Below are 16,595 nucleotides of genomic sequence, written 5' to 3'. Positions count from 1 at the left end.
TTGATTGGCATCATGATTGGTACAGATATGGTGGCCGAAAGGCCTTTTCCAATGCTGCACTGTTCTATGTTTGGGTACACAAAATATTTAAGGACACATGCCCCAATACAAATGGTATTTTTGCATATAGTACGTAAACATATTGTTTAAACACTACTTGAATTTCTCCTATTCAGAAAGCAATGCCAGTTGAATGTGGCTATAACACAAATTGCCAGTTAATTCAACATACTTGTTTGCAATGCTCACACCGTCTCAACATTGGACAGTGCTTCCAGTAATGGATGTCCAAGCCTTCATCTGTAAACATTTCATTCCTCTCCCCACAGAATATGCATAAACTGAAAGAGGAAATTGAGATGCAACAAACTCAGTTCAATAATGGAAGACAGCAACCAACAAAATATACATTTTAAATAAAAACAGACTGACTTCTGGATCTTCTAGCATTTGGATTAACAGAGAAGCAGAAACAGACAACTGTTATGAACCCACTACAGAAAGATAATTTAATAAGAATGCAACTTGATGGCAAAAGTACAATCTCAAGGCAGAGTATTTATTTAGAAAAACAATTCAAATGCAACTATAAATTAGAAACTAGTTTGACTTCAAGTTCTAAACAATTACCAAATGCAGACTTGTGATTTCAAGCTGCACTGATTCCTGCACAAGTGGCTTACACAAATGAAGAACTTTTTAATTCATGCAGTAATCAGTTTCATGTTTATGTGGTACATTGAAGAAACTGAGTGCTGAGGGGTTATTATAGCATTTATATACTTAGAAAGATGTACTACTGAAAGCACCGCTGTGGCAGAAACATAGCACGAGCCCATTGTCCCCACTATTATTTCAAGAGTCTGGTGCAGACTCATGCTCTCCACCAGCATGCAGATTATACAAAGATCTTATGAATCTGTTCCCACTTCAACAAATCAAAGAATGGAGTAGTGTGAACAATGCTCCCCAATTATTCTGTGAATTTTATGTAAGATTGGCTATACATTATCTTACCAGATTGGAAAAAGATTTCTCAAATGAGTTCTAAATTGACTTTAAAATAGATCAGTCTGCACTGTTATAAGCCCATTATCACAATTACAGTGGTGGACAATAATAGACAACAGGTGCAGCAGTAGGTCATTCGGCCCTTCGAGCTAGCACCACCATTCAATGCGATCATGGCTGATCATCCCCAATCAGTACCCCGTTCCTGCCTTCTCCCTATATCCCCTGACTCCGCTATTTTTAAGAGCCCTATCTAGCTCTCTCTAGAAAGCATCCAGAGAACCTGCCTCCATCGCCCTCTGAGGCAGAGAATTCCACAGACTCGCCACTCTGTGAGAAAAAGTGTTTCCTCGTCTACATTCTAAATGGCTTACTCCTTATTCTTAAACTGTGGCCCCTGGTTCTGGACTCCCCCAACATCGGGAACATGTTTCCTGCCTCTAGTATGTCCAAATCCTTAACAATCTTATATGTTTCCATGAGATCCTCTCTCATCCTTCTAAACTCCAGAGTGTACAAGCCCAGCTGCTCCATTGTCTCAGCATAAGACAACCCCGCCATCCCGGGAACTAACCTTGTAAGCCTACGCTGCACTCTCTCAATAGCAAGAATGTCCTTCCTCAAATTAGGGGACCAAAACTGCACACAATACTCCAGGTGTGGTCTCATTATGGCTCTGTACAGTGGCAGTAGGACCTCTTTGCTCCAATACTCTATTCCTCTTGTTATAAAGGCCAAATATCCAAAATGTCCCCACAAGCTGTTAAACACCTGTATCTAAATGTTTTCAATACGAAGTAAAAAGATCAACTTTCCCTTCCTCGTCATAGCCTGAAACCTTGGAATTACAATCAGATTAACCTGACAATTACATATCAAGCAATTTATGTATGAACGTGGATATTATGTTTTTCAAAGGTACACCCCAAATTCAATTCATTTGCAATACAATTGCTGTGCTTCTGGGAAAATCTTGCACAATTTACAACCCTGTTCAATCACAAAGGAGACAAATTAACTTTAGACATATCGTAAAAGAGTCTGCTTTTAGACAGGTGTTAAATGTGGACTTACTTATCCAAATAATCAGCAACTGTGGACTGTTCAAATGGTATCTCTGGCTGAGAAGCAGGAACTTTTGTTCCCTGGTCTGGAAAGATTACAACCAAATCACCTTTTCATTTCAATTATACAGAATGACAGTTTTTCAAACATTAATAGATTCAAGGATACCTGAAATGTCACCTGTCCATTCCCTCCCTATTTGTTGCCTGACCCACTGAGTTCCAACAGCACTTTGTGTTTTGTGCAAGGGATTCAAGAGATTTATAACTGGTATCAGAAAGTGCTCTGAAGTAAAATTATTCAAGATATTGAAGAATGACAAAACTGACACGCAAGACCAAAGGGGAGCTATTTCTTGCTTTATTTCTTAATTTTCAGTTATTCCAATTTCAAATGTTATTGCATATTAAATTTCAGCCTCACTTTAATTGAATGAAACACAAACACATAGGAAAATTCTCAAATATTAACTGAAACATTTTTAATTCTTCACATCACAACAGATGCCTGCTGAATGTTTGTTTGGAATTATTCACTTCTATATTTTTTACTATTGTAACAATCAATAAGATATTATCTCAGCTTGAGTGCAAATGCCAAACCTGAATTTCTGTTAAATTTGAAAAGACAAATCTGTCCATAAAGTGCCTTAATAGACTCGATATTCTTCATGGTGAGTCATTCATCCGCAATCTGATTACAAAGCCGAGACTGTAGTACGACACTAATTGTGCAGAATTTTTTTTGCACCAACACTCAATTTAAAATGTTGCAAACAGCCCACTGTGGCAAAACACTGTGCAGGATAATATAAAAAATGTCTGCTTATCTGCAGCAAGGTCTTCAGCAAATAAGACTGAAACAATCTTGGATGTTCCCAAAAGTATAAATAATTGGAAAGAGCTTCAACAATTTACATGTATTTGAAAGATAAGGAATCTAAATTTGGAAGATAAGGAACCTACTTCTGTGATGGACAATTGCTTCTATTGGGACTTGTACTGAGTAACCAACTTTTATAATTCACAGTGAACAAGAGCCTGCCTACACGTAACACCTCACTAAATGACCAAGCAGATTCAATTGTCTATATAAAACCATGCAAATGCACCCCTCGCTACTTTGTCTGGACAAAAGTCACCTTTGAATGTTTGAAGTCACAAGTGAATTTTGGGCATTTGGCTTCAATTAGACTGCTTGTTTAACAGATCAACGGACTTAATTATTTATTTGTCTGTTATTTGTGATATAGAATGTATTTAAAATAATGAAAAAGGTCCCTTCGGTTGTGTGGAAAATAGCTACACTTGCTATTCATAAAATAGTTGCCTCCCTCCTTTCGCAGCCTGTCCTCTAATTTTCCAAAAGCTGAGACATCGTCCCCACATTCCTCCAATAATGTTTGCTTCTTTGTAAACTGGGAATGAGATCTAAATTTAAATCCCAGTCTACTAGTCTCATAGCTGAACGACAAAAGCTTATCCACTTTTCTCTCATTTGCGAATAAATAATGGAAATAAATTTACACAAACCTGTTTTAGAATGTTTGCTGTTCTCGACATCCTTCCCCTGAAAAAAAGTGATATTTAAACTATTAGAATCCTCTTAATTATGAATAATTATAGCTGCAATACCAATAAAAATGCTTTGCAATTTGACAAAAAAAAAACTCAAAAGCACAATTTTTGCACGCTACCTCAATAGTGAGTGCTTCAAGCTTTTTATTGTAAAAACATTGTTTTCATTTTGTACCGTCCTGTTAGGCAAATCACATTTCAACTTCCATAGGTGATTTTTAAATCAGTAGAAGTTTTTATTTCTGTTTCTCTTTCCACAGATGCTGCCTAATCTGCCAAGTGTTTCCAGCATTTTATACTTTTATATATAATTCATAAGATTTTCATAGAACCACTGTAAACATTAACTTTAACCAAAACCATTTTATAAGATTGGACTACATGTCATTATGCAGAATTATTAAATGGGACGGTCGTAATACCACACTCTTGCAAAACAACATTTTCTTAATCATATTAAAAGTAAGCAGTTTTTTTCCTTCAAATACCATAAAGCTGATCTTCACATCAAATGTGGAAATTATTATTTGCAGTTATCAAATTGCTTTATGCAAAAGCAAACAGGATAGTTCCAAGATAGATAGATATTATTCCTCAAAGTTTGATCAAATATCAAATACTAGAAAACTTTTGCAAGAGATGTGAAGGAGAAAAAATATATAAACGATTGCAAATAGTTTATAATTAAGATGTGGCAGCATACATTTGAGTAGATATTGCTTAACCTACAATGTCTATGGGAAATTACATATAAACATTAATGGAAACAAATGGAACTAATGAAACACCACAGAACAACTTGTTCCTCCTCCTTCTTTTTCCTTTCTTCTCCCCCCCCCCCCCCAATACAAATAGTATAGTGAAAGCTAGTCTTTTCTTAGAAAAGGACCTACCCTCCTCCACTGTTCTTTAACCTTTTTAAAACTTTATCAGTAAAAAAAGACAGGTATTATATCATTTCTTGAAATTGCAAGCATTTAAAAAGCAGTACCTCAACAGTAATATTTGCTGAATTATACCCAGTGCTGGTAAATAGTAAACGGATTGGAGAAATGGGAATGCTTGCAGTTGGGCGGGGGTTGGACATGTTAGATACAATGCACCTAAAAAGGTCATCCATTAAAATTATTAGTGCTGATAGACAAGGTAATCTTGGTATAGTGTGACCATTTGAAAATTGATAAGAAAAGAGTAAGAAGCTATGCTGGTTCAAAGAGATGCAAAAATATTTAGTCAGGGAGCACTGAAATAGCCCCTCTGGCCCAACTTGCCTATGCTGACCAAGATGCCCTTATACCCTACACCCACATTTTGCCCATATCGCTCTAAACCTTTTCTACCCATTTCCTGCCAAATGCCTTTTAAATGTTGATATTGCACCTGCCTCAGCTGCCTTCTCTGGCAGCTTGTTCCATTATCCATCACCCTGTGTGAAAACGTTGACCCTCAGATTCAAACATTTCCCCTCTCACCATAAACTTATATCCTATGGTTCGTGATTCCCCAACTCTGGCTAAAAGAATCTGTGCATTCGTATATTCCACTTATGGTTTTATACACCTCTGTAAGATCACCACGCTGCCTCCTAAACTCTGCAAAATTAAGTCCTAGTCTGCACAATCTCACAATAGCTCAGGCCCTCGTCCTAGCATCATCCTCGTAAATCTTCTGTGCACTCCTTCCAGCTTAACAACATCCTTCCTGTAGCAGGGTGATCAAAACTGAAAACAATACGTTAAATGTGGCCTCACCAACATCTTGTACAACTATAACATAACACCCCAACTTCTATATTCAATACTCTTGACTGATGAAGGCCAATGTACGGATTAGTAAGGATGGACATTGAGCAGGAAGTTTTGAGAAAATAAATAATGATTGACAAGGTCTCTGTTCAACTGCATTCCTCAATTCGCTATTGCTTGGGATCCGAGAAATCGGGAGGTATACAAAGCAAGCAATTGAATTCAAACAAACCAGCTAATATTGCAAAATAGGAATACTAGAAAACTTTTGCAAGAGATGTGAAGGAGAAAAAAATATATAAACGATTGCAAATAGTTTATAATTAAGATGTGGCAGCATACATTTGAGTACAGATATTGCTTAACCTACATTGTCTATGGGAAATTACATATAAACATTAATAGAAACAATGGAACTAATGAAGCACCACAGAATAACTTGTTCCCTATAAAGCAAGTTGGAAAATCGTTTAAAAGAAAACCTACAACTATCTGCAAAGTATATAGAAAATAAGGCAGATCAGCTGCATGTACAATGAAATGCATGAAAGTAGGATGAAGATTTAGATACTACTGAAACATGACTTTAAGAGGGACTGGAATGGCAGCATTTTTCCTGGTTAACGCATCATCAGATTAAATCCAGGAAATATCAAAAAGGGCGTGCGTCAATATTGTTTCAACAATCAAACATTTTACTATGTTTAAGAGGGAACTGCAGATGCTGGAGAATCGAAGGTTACACAAAAAAGCTGGAGAAACTCAGCGGGTGCAGCAGCATCTATGGAGCATAGATGCTGCTGCACCCGCTGAGTTTCTCCAGCTTTTTTGTGAAACATTTTACTTGTGTTTAAGAAGGAACTGCAGATGCTGGAAAATCGAAGGTACACAAAAAAAGCTTGAGAAACTCAGCGGGTGCAGCAGCATATTCCAGGTGCGACAGAGGTTCATCTGCATCTCTCCCAACCACAACTATTGCATCCGCTGCTCTAGATGTCAGTTGATCTATATCGGTGAGACCAAGCATAGGCTTGGCGATCGTTTCGCCGAACACCTCCGCTCGGTCCGCATTAACCAACCTGACCTCCCGGTGGCTCAGCACTTCAACTCCCCCTCCCATTCCGTATCCGACCTCTCTGTCCTGGGCCTCCTCCATGGCTAGAGCGAGCACCACTGGAAATTGGAGGAACAGCACCTCATATTCCGCTTGGGGAGACTGCATCCTGGTGGCATGAACATTGAATTCTCACAATTCTGTTGACCCTTGCTGTCTCCTCCCCTTCCTGGCTCTCCCTAGCGCTCGGGCCCCTCCTCCTCTGTTTTCCTTTCTTTCACCCTGCCTTCCCCCCATCCCGCATCAGTGAAGAAGGGTTTTGGCCCGAAATGTTGCCTATTTCCTTCGCTCCATAGATGCTGCTGCACCCGCTGAGTTTCTCCAGCTTTTTTGTGTCCCCACAACTTTGCTGTAGAATGTTATGCTACATTAGAATAGTGAAAGCTAGTCTTTTCTTAGAAAAGGACCTACCCTCCTCCACTGTTCTTTAACCTTTTTAAAACTTATCAGTAAAAAAAGATGGGTATTATATCATTTCTTGAAATTGCAAGCATTTAAAAAGCAGTACCTCAACGGTAATATTTGCTGAATTATACCCAGTGCTGGTAAATACCAAACAGATTGGAGAAATGGGAATGCTTGCAGTTGGGCGGGGGTTGGACATGTTAGATGCAATGCACCTAAGAAGGACAACCATTAAAATTATTAGTGCTGATAGACAAGGTAATCTTGGTATAGTGTGACCATTTGAAAATTGATAAGAAAAGAGTAAGAAGCTATGCTGGTTCAGAGATGCAAAAATATTTAGTCAGGGAGCACTGAAATAGCCCCTCTGGCCCAACTTGCCTATGCTGACCAAGATGCCCTTATACCCTACACCCACATTTTGCCCATATCGCCCTAAACCTTTCCTACCCATTTCCTGTCAAATGCCTTTCAAATGTTGATATTGCACCTGCCTCAGCTGCCTTCTCTGGCAGCTTGTTTCATTATCCATCACCCTGTGTGAAAACGTGGACCCTCAGATTCAAAAATTTCCCCTCTCACCATAAACCTATATCCTATGGTTCGTGATTCCCCAACTCTGGCTAAAAGAATCTGTGCATTCGTATATTCCACTTATGGTTTTATACACCTCTGTAAGATCACCACGCTGCCTCCTGAGCTCTGCAAAATTAAGTCCTAGTCTGCACAATCTCACAATAGCTCAGGCCCTCGTCCTAGCATCATCCTCGTAAATCTTCTGTGCACTCCTTCCAGCTTAACAACATCCTTCCTGTAGCAGGGTGATCAAAACTGAAAACAATACGTTAAATGTGGCCTCACCAACATCTTGTACAACTATAACATAACACCCCAACTTCTATACTCAATACTCTTGACTGATGAAGGCCAATGTGCGGATTAGTAAGGATGGACATTGAACAGGAAGTTTTGAGAAAATAAATAACGATATGACGAGGTCTCTGTTCAACTGCATTCCTCAATTCGCTATTGTTGGGGGTCCGAGAAATCGGGAGGTATGCAAAGCAAGCAATTGAATTCAAACAAACCAGCTAATATTGCAAAATAGGAATACTAGAAAACTTTTGCAAGAGATGTGAAGGAGAAAAAATATATAAACAATTGCAAATAGTTTATAATTAAAATGTGGCAGCATACATTTGAGTACAGATATTGCTTAACCTACATTGTCTATGGGAAATTACATATAAACATTAATGGAAACAATGGAACTAATGAAGCACCACAGAATAACTTGTTCCCTATAAAGCAAGTTGGAAAATAATTTAAAAGAAAACCAGGAAATACCAAAAAGGGCGTGCGTCAATATTGTTTCAACTTTCAAACTTTGCTGTTGTGTTTAAGAAGGAACTGCAGATGCTGGAAAATCGAAGGTACACAAAAAAGCTTGAGAAACTCAGCGGGTGCAGCAGCATATTCCAGGTGCGACAGAGGTTCATCTGCATCTCCCCCAACCACATCTATTGCATCCGCTGCTCTAGATGTCAGCTGATCTACATCGGTGAGACCAAGCGTAGGCTTGGCAATCGTTTCGCCGAACACCTCAGCTCGGTCCGCATTAACCAACCTGACCTCCCGGAGGCTCAGCACTTCAACTCCCCCTCCCATTCCGTATCCGACCTCTCTGTCCTGGGCCTCCTCCATGGCCAGAGCGAGCGCCACTGGAAATTGGAGGAACAGCACCTCATATTCCGCTTGGGGAGTCTGCATCCTGGTGGCATGAACATTGAATTCTCCCAATTTAGTTAGCCCATGCTGTCTCCTCCCCTTCCTATCTCTTCCTCAGCCCACTGGCTCCTCCTCCTCCTTTTTCCTTTCTTCTCCCCCCGCCACCCCCCACCCCCCAATGTACGGCCAATGTACGGATTAGTAAGGATGGACATTGAGCAGGAAGTTTTGAGAAAATAAATAATGATTGACAAGGTCTCTGCAGAGACGTTCAACCGTTCAGCTGTATATATTTTACAAGCTTGCCACAAGTTTAAATAATTAATCCGAAAGAGGGTGGATCTGAAAACAAGACTTTTCTTCCTTTCAATTACAAAAATTAAAATTATATTTGCAGACTTTGTGTAAATATTTTGAGATTGATACCAGCAGGCATATTTCATCTTCAGATATTTTCTGGCTTCCAGAGAGTTGTCATGTCTGTGGTATTAGACCACCAAATTGTCAGTAATTTGATTCCCTCATCTGCTGTTAGTGAAGTTTAATTTTCTACCTGTTACATATTTCTATAATCATGCAAATGAGCACCGTTGAATTAAATCAGTCACATCATGGAATAAAAGTTAATTGCTGACTCATATCCTATTAATGTGCAATTTGATAGAAGTTTAAATATAATGAGAGTTAATGATAAATTCAATATTAGATTTAAGGGCGAGTTATCAGCCAGGCTTTACAAGTTAAGCAAGGCTGACTTTGAAAAAATAAAGCAAGAATCAATTACACTATACTCAGCCAAATTGCTAATTTAAAATACAGAAATACAGAGGGGAGGCATTCAAAATGCAGTTTAAACTGCCACAATTTATAAAGCAAGCTGCAAAAGCAGTACTTAACTAAACAACCACAGTTAACAAAGAATTGAAAATGTAGAAACGTGCTTATACCGAAGGTAAAAATTGTTGGGGATCCGAGAAATCGGGAGGTATGCAAAGCAAGCAATTGAATTCAAACAAACCAGCTAATATTGCAAAATAGGAATACTAGAAAATGTTTGCAAGAGATGTGAAGGAGAAAAAATATATAAACTACTGTTTAAAAAACGATGGTGAAGAATATTGTGTCAGAAGGAACTGCAGAAGCTGGTTTAAACCGAAAATTGACAAAATGCTGGAGGAACTCAGCGGGACAGGCAGCATCTCTGTATAGCAGGAATGGGTGATACTTCGGTGCAAGACCCTTCTTCAGACTCCGTTTCGGGTCAAGACTGCGAGAGGGTCCAGAGGACGTTTCAAGAATGATCCCAGGAATGAGTAAGTTAACCTGTGATGAGCGTTTGATGGCATTGGGCCTGTAATCGCTGGAGTTTAGAAGAATGAGGGGGGACCTCATTGAAACATGCAGAATAGTGAAAGGCTTGGATCGAGTGAATGTGGAGAGGATATCTCCACTAGTGGGAGAGTCTAGGACCAGAGGTCATAGCCTCAGAAATAAAGGAAGTTCTTTTAGGAAGGAGAAGAGGAGAAATTTATTTAGTCAGAGGGTGGCGAATCTGTGGAATTCTTTGTCGTGGAAGGCTGTAGAGGCCAAGTCTGTGAATTTTTTAATGCAGAGATAAATTCTTGATTAGTACAGATGTCAGAGGTTATGGGGAGAAGGCAGGAGAATGGGGTTAGGAGGAAGAGATAGATCAACCATGATTGAACGGCGGAGTAGAGTTGATGAGCCGAATGGCCTAATTTTTGACCTCACGAGGCCCTCCTTCAGACCGAAGGGTCTCGACTCAAAACGTCACCTATTCCTTCTTTCCCGAGATGCTGCCTGGCCCGCTGAGTTCCTCCAGCATTTGGTGACTATCTTTGGTTAAGAATATCAAATGCTTCAAAGCATATAAAGTATTTGGAATTAAGGAAAGCCAGATTTATCATATACTTATTAATCATCACTACATAAAAAGATGAAGTCCAAGAAGTTTGAGGAAAGCATACAGATTTACAGGATTATTATAATATGGAAAATGTCAGAAGAGAAAATTGCAAAACTAGAAATAAATATCTAGGACTCGTTGGTTTCCACCTAAGGATATTGAGAAGAGAAGACATTCCAATAATCATGGGCTATTTTATTAAAAAAGAAAATCGAGATGGTCTAATGTCTATGTAATTGTTAATAGAATGCAATTCCGACATTGACGAAGCAACCAAATGAATGCGAATTGCTCAGAGTTAGCATAATCACATTTAACAAAACTAGTTGAAAATTTTAGGTACTAATGTAAATATAAAAATATTTATATGAACCTCCAAAATACATCTCAGTACTGTTTGACAGGATATTATTTAAAACAATTAAATCAAGTGGAGCATGAAATAGTCCCTTAATATTCGTATAAAATTGATTAAAATGAGAAAATATATATTTATAATAGTACAATATAATTAATTGCTTTATCCAATTCTCCATTCCACCACAATTATAATAAAGAGTATAAAGTAAAATACTAATTCAGACTAATTGATACCACCATGTGGTACAAACAATAGCACCAAAAGAGCAAAAATCTGTAATTGAGCCGTGGCAGATTAAGTAGTGAACAAGCTGTAAAAGGTTTTATCCTCCTCATCAACAGAATCTAATATTTTCTTCATGTAATGAAGCTAAAAAGTCTGAGAAGCAGATATTTTTCAGCATACAGAAGCAAAATAAATGAGGCAAATAGGACATTAATATTTTATCTTGAGAGTGCAAGGACATACATGCGTAGATTTAACTTCCTTATAGATCCATGTTCAATATTTGGGATTGCATTTAAGAAAGAATATTGGCTTTGGAAAGAATGCAGATTTGACAGAATGAGTCCAGGTCTGAAAGGTTTACATTTTGGGCAAGGTGGCATGGATTGTATTTCAGCCAGTAGAGATTCTGGGCATTCTAAGTGAGTTATAGAACAAGGGTTCCCTCTGGTTAGTATGAAAAAAATATTTGCTCTTTATTAAATAAAGTTATTGCAGCTCACCATTTTATATTATAGAACCATGGTGAGGAAACAAAGGTCATACAGAGCAGCAATAAGAGTAAAATGATAAATGTGATGGACAGCATGCCTATTATAAATTAGTGATTAGCGCTCAAGCTATATGAAAAAATGTGTTATATCTATTTTATCTGTTCAGATATCTTACCTAAGGTTAACTGTTAAATTCCATTGACCAAGTAAATAATTAGAGATCTTTGCACACAAATGCGATTTAATCGATCATCATTGTTTTTGCTCCTTGAGACATCCAATTAGTCTCTCACCCAATTTATCCCCCACTGCTCATTAATTTGTTATTTTTTTATTTTTTTTACTGAACCATTGTACATTGCACCTTGTTAAGTCAGGTTTATACACCTTTTCAGCCTGGACTTCTGCCTGTATTTCTCTCAATGCCGCCAGCTGTTCCTGAAGAGCTCGTATTTCTTCCTTCTTCCGCTTCTCTGCCTCGTCTGCCACAGCTTTTTTATGTGCCTAGTGGAAACATGACTGAATAAATAATTTATTAAACAACATTTTTATCTGCATGTGAAATTGCTTCTTGCATTGCTTCCAATGGTATTTAGTATTTTCCCCCTTTCTTACGTCACATTTGTTCCTTTTCCAGAGATTAGAAGTGAATCTAGTACATCTGTAATATTTTCAAATTATTTTTAATGAATTGTGACATTTCCTTTAGAAATGTCATCGTTCATTTCTCTAGTATATTAAGTAACATTTTTAGTTTAGAGATACAATGCGAAAACCGGCCCTTAGGCCCACCAAGTCCATGCTGACCAGCGATACCCTTTCATTAGTACTATCCTAGCTCTACCACTGCGCCACCGCTGCCCTCAATGTATTTAGGATGGCTTGTGGAATTCACGTTTCTGTTTTATGATGAATTAAGCCCCTTTAAAAAATGGCATATATAAAGAGATTAACAGAAATAACACACCAAAGTTCATCTCCTTGGCATTTTCAGTGAAATGAAAAATATGAAGATCAGAAATCAAAGGACGCACACTTTCACCGCCATAGAACTTACTCGTTGTTCAGCTTCTGTTGGCCTCCCGTCTATTTTTGCAAACCCATCAAAAAGTGATTTGTATAGCACATTCTTACGAATATTTGCATCATCAGGTGGAAGATAGTGCAAAATCACACTCCCATGACGTCGATACATGTTAAAGATAATCCGCACAGCAGTATCTCGGACTTCTGAAGCAGAGTGTTCCAAAGCTTCTGCTGTAAACTTACAGAAAAGATTGAGAGATTATTAATGATCCAAATTTTAATATATCGTCTAAATTTATCGATAATCATTCAATCAGCAGTCCCACAGTTGGAGGTAGATTTGGCTGTTGTTGGAGTGCATGTGTACTTATGATCTATTCCCCATTTTTGATCTATCTCCCATTGTTTCCCTAGTGATTAATTATTGAGCCATTTTAAAGAGGTTTGAGTCAACCACAATGGGTGCACCTGGAGTCAGACTGAACGGGCAAAGCAGATTTGCTTCCCTCTCAAGACAGGAGTTGCAACAATTCTGTTTACAATAATCCAGTACAGGTGCACAACCTTTTATCCGAAATTCCAAATAACGAAAAGCTCCGAATAGTGGACATTTTTTCGGTCCTTGAAGAAGTTCACCGAGGGTGGCCCGCAGAGGTGACAGCGGAACCTCCGATCAGTCCTCGAAGAAAGGGGAACTAAATCCCCATTCATAAAAGAGAAGGTGAGGACATATTGCGCGGGAGGGTTAATAATTGACAATCTGCTGCTGCCTGCCCGCTGAGTTAAAAAGTTCCCACGGTAGACTCACGATACAGTGTATCGTGAGTCTTGCGTGGGAACTTTTTAACTCAGCGGGCAGGCAGCAGCAGATTGTCGCTCCCTACACCCTTCTGCTTCCCGGCCATGTGTGTGACCCCTTTCCTCCCCTCTCCAGCTCCCCGCCCATTGCAACGGCGCGGGGGCTTTGCACTGTCTTCACGTCGGCGATGCCAGCAGGCCAGTGCCAGTCACCGGAGACGTCAGGACCAACGGGACACCGACCCCCAGGCCCACTGCAAGCACGGAGATCCCAGAGACCCACAGCCAGCAGCAGCCCAGCCCCGTTCCAACTCCAGAGGAAAACTGCAAACTGGCCGGAGACGTCAGGACCACCAGAAGCCGCTCCCCGATGGGCCGCTACGGCGACAAGTGGCAGTTCTCCCACAGCCCGAGCTGCGCCCTCATCGGGACACCGACCCCCAGGCCCACTGCAAGCACGGAGATCCCAGATCAGCAACTCCAGCCCAGCCCCGCTGCAACTCCAGAGGACCACGCTCCCCGTAGGGGCAGAAGCTGATGGTGTCCAAGGTACGTCTTGTTCTTGGGGTGGCGCAGCTCGGGGTGTGGGCGAACTGCCACTTGTCGCCGCAGCGGCCCATCGGGGAGCGGATTCCTCTGGAGTTGGAGGGGAGGGGGGGGTATTGTGCTGTTTGATCGCCCCCTGTTATCCCAGGGACAGGGAGACACAGCGGCTTTTGAGAATGGTGGGCAATCACTTCCAAAGTTCTGCCCACACAGTCAGTACACCTCTCCTACACTTGTCTCCCGCACTAAGATCATCTCGCAGAGAATGATCCCAGCCTAACCCTCCCTATTCTCTCCTATTCTGCAAGAAAAAACTACATTGAAGACTCAAACTCGCGATCGAGTAACTGCTGGGATCGAGGCGCAAACTCGCGGATATGAGCCGAGCACTCTACCACTGAGCCAGCCGTTAAAATCTACGCTAAAAATCTTCCATTCCGAAAGCCGAAAAATTCCGAATTACGAAAAGTGTCTGGTCCCAAGGCTTTCGAATAAAAGGTTGTGCACCTGTAGTAACATTACCACCATTATTGTTTATAGCATTAGTTAACTTCCAGATTTAATTACTTAAATCCAAATCCCCAAGTTGTGTGTGGTAGAATTACAATTGCATTCATAATTTAACTCTGGATACCAGTCTTGTAACTTAACTCACTGAGTCATTGCATTAAAGAATCTCAAACCTCAGTGATCAGCCTCATTAATGACTAGTTCAGATTAATCAAACGGGATTTACCCACAACAAAACTGACATGCCAAATGTTACAATTACCCTCTGCTGCAGATATTTACTTCTATTCTATACTTGTGTAATCACTGGTGTAATTACCCAGATTCCTTAAAAATCACCTTCTTCACCACAGAGAAAATTTTGTAAGATGTGCAACAGACCAAGAGATTAATCCCTCACTAAATGGGCCGAAGTTATCTGAAAATCCTTGTTGACAACAATATGTGCTGGTCTGTATACGTCATCATCTAGGACAGATCATGCTTCCCGACTGAACCGTGCTTCTGTCAGAGGTTTGGGACTTGAACAGCATGTCTTTGCGCAGCTGGAGCAATGACAGTAGCCAAGAAAAAACATGTAGCCATCACTTTCAAATAGCCTCACCATCAAGAAAACATGGAGACGTTTACATGGTGGAAAGACCTGAACAAAACTGCATTGCTCATCTGTAACTCCTCAATTATTTCTCAGGGCCATTAGCCCTTCAAATGTCAAAAAGCATACCAAGAGTTCAAAAGTAATAAAATAGGATAGCATTCTTTGGTTTATTCAGGCAATTCTGGTTCTAGGTTTAATAATTTAGGCTGTCACAGAAAATCTCATTCATGAAGAGGTAACCAACATGTTTTCAGTATGCAGCAAACCCTTTCTCATAAAAGACTTAGTAAAATTACAATCTGTCAGGATTCAGCATACCCATGTGTTAGAAATGCATCTCCTGCACTCTGCCAAACTCTTCTTGGATTCAAAGGCCCAACCTCAACATCATTCTTCTTGCAGATGTAGAGAGCAAGTTCACAACTACAAGTAAATCTAAACCAGAGCATTCTGAAGATCCACTGCTAGAACCTTAAGGTGACCTCAGATCACCTTACAGTATTTGACAAATGGAATCATTCAGTGTCACACAGAACAAGTTAAAATGCTGCAAACAACACATTCACACACTAAAATTCAACTTCAGAAGCTAAAAATATTACTGGACTTCTTCCTGAAATACAAACCCACCATTCACTTGAATGAGAACAGAGATGCTCATGCCAGAAGGCTCTTGGCTAGGCTTCCCCATCTGAGATGCTCTAAAACTCGGAATAATGCTGTCCTAATTCCACAAGAGGTTTATCAAAGCAATGGACGTGTAGTAAGCAGCTGCAAGCAAGTCTGCTCTAATAACTTTTCAAAGACGCAACTTTGATTTGTTGCTGAAATCAGGGTTTATTGAAGATCACTAACTAGATTGATGACATTAAAAAAGGTATAGTGTACTTCATAGGTAATACATTTGAATTCAGGCAGTTTCCCTCCCAAATTGATTAATCTGGTACAATTCATAGACTCCAAAACAACCAGCTATGGAGTGAGCTTTTCCCTTAGTCTGCAAGACACCTTATAAGATACAGCAGGATTTGACAGCAAGGCTGAAACCTCCCAGAATACAATCCAGAAAGTAACGTAACATTTAAGAAAACAGAAAAAGAGATGGGATTACAGGTCACTAATCTTCGAGATTAAATAGTTTGAAGCACAAACTGTGACTCACTTTACTGATATGACATTGTCAGATGAGTTTCTGTATTTTCAGCAAAAATTTTTTTTAAGAATTCTCAGCATTTAGTTTTTGTTAATAAATATATTTCCCAACCCATATTGCATCTTTTAATATTACAGAACAACTCTCATTGTAATCTGCTGTTAAATAGAGTTGCAGTAGCTTCAAGCACAAGAAACAAGCAATCTATACATGCACTGGTTAACCTTCTGTCATTTAAGGTGCATATTATCAGAGTTATGGGTTTCTGTAAGTACAGTAGGTGTACTGTTGCGTTATTAAACGGAAAGTTAC

General features: G+C 39.5%; 1 protein-coding gene across 5 annotated transcripts in view; it reads right to left on the bottom strand.

Moving 5' to 3' along the window:
- cep104 (centrosomal protein 104) overlaps window positions 1-16,595 on the bottom strand; it is an 83,677-nt gene that overhangs the window by 22,909 nt on the left and 44,173 nt on the right. For 4 of the 5 annotated variants that reach the window (XM_055659400.1, XM_055659398.1, XM_055659399.1 and 1 more), the window contains 5 exons: window positions 12,710-12,916; window positions 12,040-12,156; window positions 3,609-3,645; window positions 2,086-2,161; window positions 233-341 (listed from right to left, as the gene is read on the bottom strand). In XM_055659400.1, coding sequence (XP_055515375.1) covers window positions 233-341; window positions 2,086-2,161; window positions 3,609-3,645; window positions 12,040-12,156; window positions 12,710-12,916 — 546 coding nt within the window. Of the gene's footprint in view, window positions 1-232; window positions 342-2,085; window positions 2,162-3,608; window positions 3,646-12,016; window positions 12,157-12,709; window positions 12,917-16,595 lie in introns of all 5 variants that reach the window. The other variant, XM_055659401.1, reaches the window with a different exon arrangement.

This window comes from Leucoraja erinacea, chromosome 30, assembly GCF_028641065.1.
Source record: "Leucoraja erinacea ecotype New England chromosome 30, Leri_hhj_1, whole genome shotgun sequence".
Taxonomy (NCBI): Eukaryota; Metazoa; Chordata; class Chondrichthyes; order Rajiformes; family Rajidae; genus Leucoraja; species Leucoraja erinaceus.
This window is presented reverse-complemented; position numbering and strand designations above follow the sequence as displayed.